General features: G+C 45.9%; 1 protein-coding gene across 1 annotated transcript in view; it reads left to right on the top strand.

Moving 5' to 3' along the window:
* sox5 (SRY-box transcription factor 5) overlaps positions 1-4,170 on the top strand; it is a gene marked incomplete at its 3' end in the record, with an annotated part of 96,292 nt that extends 92,122 nt beyond the window's left edge. The window contains exons 12-15 of the mRNA XM_080851449.1: positions 398-504; positions 874-1,043; positions 2,703-2,919; positions 3,861-4,170. Of these exons, the coding sequence (XP_080707575.1) occupies positions 398-504; positions 874-1,043; positions 2,703-2,919; positions 3,861-4,170 (804 nt within the window). The remainder of the gene's footprint in view (positions 1-397; positions 505-873; positions 1,044-2,702; positions 2,920-3,860) is intronic.
* Between the last annotated feature and the right edge of the window lie 2,383 nt (positions 4,171-6,553).

Here is a 6,553-nt window from a genome sequence, read left to right as displayed (position 1 = left end):
CGCACGTAGTCACTCTCTCTTACTGATGAATATGCACTCGCAAAAACAGACACAAATAGATTCATGAACACATTCAGATACAGACACAGTCACTTGTACATTGTTCAGCTTTGGTGTTCAGGTGCACACAAACAGATAGACATGTCATGTCCAAATTTCTTTATATGCAAATACAATGACAATGAAGGCTTTTCTATTTCTATTTCTATTCTATTTCTATGTAAAACATTGTGTCTGGTCATTGCTGTTACTGCTTCTGATGGCTGGAGTTTTATCATTGGTAAATAGACTGAAGTGATGTGCTTGGGACTGCAAATGATTGACTGATTGATCAGTTTATTGATCAACGACTGGATGTAACTGACAGCTGTGTGTGTGTGTGTGTGTGTGTGCGCAGGAAAAGGCCGCTCTGGAGAGTCTGAGCCATCAGCTGAAACAGACAGAGGAGAGCAAGTTCAATCACGCCATGATGGACTTCGGCATGAGCGGAGACTCTGACGGTGAGTGTGTGTGTGTGTGTGTGTGGGTGTGTGGGTGTGCCTGTGTGTGTGTGTGTGTGTGTGTGTGTGTTTGTCTGTGTGTGTGGGTGTTTGTATGTGTGTGTGTTCTCATCTGTGTTTCTGCGGGCAGCTCTAATTGTTTTTGCATTATCGTGGACTAGTGCTCATGAATGTTTAAGTTGTTTTTTCATGTGTATTTATGTAAATGTGTTCACAGAATAGAACGTTTTATGTGTGTACGTCTATGTGTGTCTTTGGGAATCTAACCGCATGTGTATTTGTAAGTCTAGAAATTTGAGTTGGTGATAGTGGGTGTATGCTCTGTGTGTATGATCCTAACTCCCTCCACTTTCTTGCTGACGCACACAGGCAGCCCTAGTGTATCAGACTCGCGGATGTTCCGTGAGGCCCGCGGTCGGGACCGGACCGAGCCTCACATCAAGCGGCCTATGAACGCCTTCATGGTGTGGGCCAAAGACGAGCGGAGGAAGATCCTGCAGGCCTTCCCAGACATGCACAACTCCAACATCAGCAAGATCCTGGGTAAGGAGAACGCAATGTTCTGACACCAGTCATTAACATATTTTTAAATGTCTGAGAGAGAGAGAGAGTGTGTGTATGAGCGGGTGTGTGAGTGTTTGCGCAAGTGTGTGTGTGTGTATGTGTGCATTCACAAATCTTTCATTCATTCCTGGGATAGCTCGCTCTGTTTCGTACTCCCAGTCTCACATATAAGTGGTCAGCATGGTCCCCTATGGTGGCCCAGCATCCAATGGCCGTAGTACTGAGACACTCCAGCATCAGATACAGTTACAGACGCAGACGCAGACGCAGACGCAGAATTCAGAACTTAGATTCAATTCCCCATACGAACTTACAGAACAAGGTTTTATCACATCAGCTCTTGAGCTCCCCTCTCTCCCTCTCTTTCTCTGTTTCCTCTTTTTGTCTTCAACTCCTGACTCTCTCTCTGTTTTTCTTTCTCTCTTAATTTCCCCTTTTCTCCTTTCCCTTTTCTCTCTCTTTCTCACTCTCTCTCTCTCTCTCTCTCTCTACCCCTCCCCTCACCTCTCTCCTGCTTGCAGTGTGGCTGGCTGGTATTGTGTAACCTGCCAGCTTAATGAATTGCTCGCAAGAGCCCCAGACTCCAACAATGATGATATAATTCATTATGCATTAAACAAGCACTCCAGCCTGTCTGACATTTTCCTCCAGACCTCTGGGATTGCGTCTGACATTTTAAAGAGCTGCTAAGCGTTTTATAAGGCCGGGAAATCTGCTTTTAATAAGGGGGCCCAGGACCCGGCACGCTACGCAAACCACCGCGCTCGCGCAATTGTTAACAGAAGGGGTTTCCTCTGTCAGGGAAACTCTGTGTGTGTGTGTGTGTGTGTGTGTTTCTGGGCTGTTGGTGACAGCTTTTTCCCATTAAGCATACAGTAGGAGAGTGTAAATTCAGAGCAGACATGCACACACAAACACACACACACACAGATACTTGAAGGAATATGGTTGACAATACAGAAATACTTTTGCCAAATGCAGTGCACGTGTTGATACACAGTGGCAAGGATTTGTTTAGAGATTGATAAATACTGTGTGTGTGTGTATGTAAGGGGGGAGAGAGAGAGAGAGACAGTGGGTGTGTGTGTGTGTGTGTGTAGGTGTGCGTATGTGGAAGGAAAGAGAAAGAGAGATAGAGTGTGTGCGCATGTTTGTGTGCGTGCGTGCGTGAGTGTGTGCGCTCGCCCCTGTGTGTGTGTGTGTTCATGGATCTGCCTTAATGAGCACAGGTCACAGGTACTCGTCTACAGCTCTGTTAATTAGAGGCACCGGATGAGTGGCCCACTTAACCTCCAGTCATGTACAATAATGACACACACACACACACACACACACACACACACACACACACACACACACACACACACATATATATCAGTGAGTATGTGTGTGTGTGCGCGCGTGTGTGTGGGTGTGTGTGTGTGTGTGTGTGTTTATGTGTGTGTGGTACCAGTGGTACCTTGAAGGGCTCATTACTCCAAACAATATCCCCATAATGACAAGACATCTATATTTGTAGCATCATTTCTGACTATATAGAGATTGTGTGGATACAGAACAAAATATGTGTGTTTGTGTGTGCGTGTGTGTGTGTCTGTTTCTTCACTAACCCCTAACACGATGGCCGTTTCTCCCCAGGCTCCCGCTGGAAGTCCATGACCAACCTGGAGAAGCAGCCGTACTACGAGGAGCAGGCGCGCCTGAGCAAGCAGCACCTGGAGAAGTACCCCGACTACAAGTACAAGCCCCGGCCCAAACGCACCTGCCTGGTGGACGGCAAGAAGCTCCGCATCGGCGAGTACAAGGCCATTATGAGGAACCGGCGTCAGGAGATGCGCCAGTACTTCACCGTGGGGTAAGAGTGAAGTACTGGCGCAGGGAGTGTGTGTGTGTGTGAATGTGTGTGTGTTTGCATTACGGAACTAGCCTGGATACCAGCCTGAACTCCTCCCACAAAATTTTTGGTCTGGGAGATTCAGTCTGGCTTTGAGCTAGTTGGGAGAGATTCAAGTTTTCGGAAAAGCAATTTGACTAATCAAATTGTAAGGGCGGGCTTTATACGTTGATGGACAGATGACCAACCAACGCTTGAGTTGATAAAATAGATAGATTATAAATCGAACAAAGATGGCGCCGTCTCGGGAGCTTAGTGGGACATATTTTATATGATTTAAGCTATCTACACGACTTTTTTATGTCTACATTGACTCGGTTAGTTGTTTATGTGCAACACGAATGTTGCCGAGGATTGTAGGTCTTAACTGAAGCGCTCTAGACCATTATTGATAGGTTATTGCTAACGCTTAGACAAAAAATCCATTAAAACACATAGTAGCTAGCTATAGCCTTGCTGCTAATAAGTACGTGAGCAGGCATATCTCACAGATATTGACAGCGCATTCATTTTGAAAGAGGAACAGAGAAACGCGATCAAGGCATTTGTCGATCGAAAATATGTTTTTGACGTCCTTCTTACGGGATTCGGTAAAAGTTTTAATGTATCAGATGGTCATACTATGTTGCTCTGATTAGTTGTAGGTATCCAATTGAGCGAAGAGGCATTTTTTTTCCTGGTTCGTTGAAACACGCCCCATAATCACAGCCCAATGGCTCAGCATCAGACTCATATTCTGACTAGAATTATCGTCAGGCTATTACGGAACGACTATGGTTGAAAATCTATCACATCCATCTATGCATGCTGATCATACACTTGTACTATATTTGACATGTTTTTCTCTTGTGATAGTGCATATCATCATTCTAATCATACTGTTGTTGTTATTGTGTGCGTAGGCAACAAGCCCAGCTTCCGTTGGCCTCAGCAGGCGTTGTGTACTCAGGCGCCCTCTCCATGGCTGGCCTGCCTTCCCCCCAGATGCCCTCCGAACATTCCAGCATGTCCAGCAGCCCCGAGCCCGTGGCCCCGCCAACCGGTCAGGCCTCCGCCTACCTCAGCAGCCCCATCATCAAGGGGGAGGAGCCCCGTATAAAGCAGGAGCTGCGTCTGGATGACAGCAATGGCGACGCCTACGAGGACTTTGAATATGACGACGACGAAGGAGACTACGTCAGCGACAGTGAGAACCACATCACCGCCCAGTGATGTGGCCAATCAGAATCCACTGTCCAGTGAAATCAGCCAATCAGAACCCACCAACCTCTGCGTCAAACCCCACCCGTTCACTCACAACCCCTTCCCCAAATTGAAAGGACTCGAATTGAATCGGAGCCTCCACCACCCCACCCCCCCTCTCGCTGAAGTCCCACCCCTTACCCCCTCAAATCAACAAGCCAAGCACAGGACAGAAACTGTCAAATCACGTAGACTGACTGTTACACAAACACAGGTCTGGCAGGAAGTGCAAGTGGCCATCTTTGGAGACAGCCATTGTGTGTGATGCCAAGCCGCTCACAGAAGCCAACATGAGTGGAGTCATTGACCACCTACCAGACCATGTTTGTTGTTAAAAAGACGTTGTTGTTGAAGAGAAAGATTTTAAATTCAAGAGGACCTGATAAAGTTGATAAAGTAAAAGAAAAAAAAAACTTTTTAAAAAAGGTGGGCGTGTTTGTTTATATAAAGAGACACTTTTAAACCGTTTTTTTTTTTCCTTTTGGTTGTTTATTCGTTTTTGTTTTTGTTTTCTGGGTTCTTTAATATTCTCACTCAGGTACACGGTGCCAATAAGTGGCTTGTGAATGTGACTTGTTGTTTTTGTGCTCTTGTTTCGCTAGACGTTCTTTTCTTTCATTGTAAAGCACCTGACAGGAGAAGGAAAAGAAAGAAGGACGCTCACTTTTTTTTTCTCACTCTGCAGCGTGTCAGCAGCTATTCTCTTGCTCTCTTACGCCCCTCACACCCCTTTCGTCGGTCGTTCAACCGTGTTTCTCACCGTCCACCAAACGACTGACCTGACCACAAGGACTAATCAGTGTCCTTTGCCATTGCACAGCTTGGACATGAGACAGTATCCTCCTACACATTCACAGCACAATGTTGATTTTCAACTGACAAACACATCGGTTGGAGCTGTATTTGAGACATATTGGAGACATGTTTGAGACATATTTGAAACGAATGCCTGGTTTAATTCACTCAGCTCATCTTTTTGAGCCCTCTCTGTTAATAGACATGGATTTATTTAGAGTGTCACCTCTCGAGAAAAAAGTGTCAAATTCAACATTTGATCTATGAGTGTGAGATGTTTTGAAAATGTTTGAGAGCAGTGAGCATGCACACACAGACACACACACACAATCTCTCTCTCTTTCTCTCTCTCTCTCTCTCTCTCTCTCTCTGCTTTTTCCCCGTGACTTTAAGTGGGCTGGTCTAGTCATCACAGCCTCTGAGCAGGGCCTGGATCTGTAGTGACTTGGCTTTCGGACAGATGAGAGTCTCTCTCTCTCTCTCCCTCCCTACTCTTTCTCTCGCTTTTTTTCTTCCCCTCCTGAAGGAAGCTCCCAGTAGTCAGTGTTTAGAAAATCACTATGCCCCTCAAATTCATAGATCTGTGTGTGTGTGTGTGTGTGTGTGTGTGTGTGTGTGTGTGTGTGTGTGTGTGTGTGTTCCTTTATCCCAGGCAGTGTTTGAACAGCCTCTCCTCAGTGACAAATCTCTCCTCTTTAGGGGCTTCTTTCACCCACTCTCTCTCTCTCTCTCTCTCCATCATCATTCATCCCTCTGTTCCCCGCTGCGTCTTTTACTTTATTGCTCTCCGTCTCTCCACACCTGCGATGCGACGAGCATTACCAGGGCGGTGCCATGATATCTACGGTGATGGACAGTCTGACAGGAGTGTTCCACCACGGCTCAGCATGACGCTGTCAAACTCTCTCTCTCTCTCTTGCTCTCTCACTCTCTCGCTCTCTCACTAACTCATTTTCTCTCACTTCATATCTCTCTAACATTCCCTTTCTTCAGAAATCCATTGGCGACATTGTAACAACCTTATAAAGTTTGACTGTGAAGTATAGTGATAACAATAGAATGGCCATCTCTCAATCATATTTCATACCATAATCATTGCTGACTAGAGGTGTGTGTCTGTCTGTGTGTGTGTGTGTGTGTGTGTGTGTGTGTGTGTGTGTGTGTGTGTGTGTGTGTGTGTGTGTGTGTGTGTGTGTGTGTGTGTGTGTGTGTGTGTGTGTGTGTGTGTGTGTGTGTGTGTGTTTGTGTGTGTGTGTGTGTCTGTATGTGTGTGTGTGGATGTCATAATGCTGCTCTCCACTCTCACACTGATGGTTTAGGGTTCTGCCCATGGTTTAGGGTTCTGCCCATTTCTCAGACGTCATATTCATTGTTACTCTGCTGTCCTCACTTGAGCTCCCCATTGGCTGGATGGGGTGTCACTCAACCGGCCCCGCCCACCGCAAGGTGGCTGTGCTGTTGTCATTGATGGAGGTGAACTCACTCTGCATGGCAGTTTTTTTGTTTGTTTGTCATTTTTTTTAAATACTGTATTTTATTTTTTATTTTATTCAAACTG

Source organism: Sprattus sprattus, assembly GCF_963457725.1.
Source record: "Sprattus sprattus genome assembly, chromosome: 14".
In the NCBI taxonomy this organism is placed as follows: domain Eukaryota; kingdom Metazoa; phylum Chordata; class Actinopteri; order Clupeiformes; family Clupeidae; genus Sprattus; species Sprattus sprattus.
The sequence above is the reverse complement of the archived record's forward strand: the minus strand, read 5'-3'. Positions and strand labels throughout refer to the sequence as shown.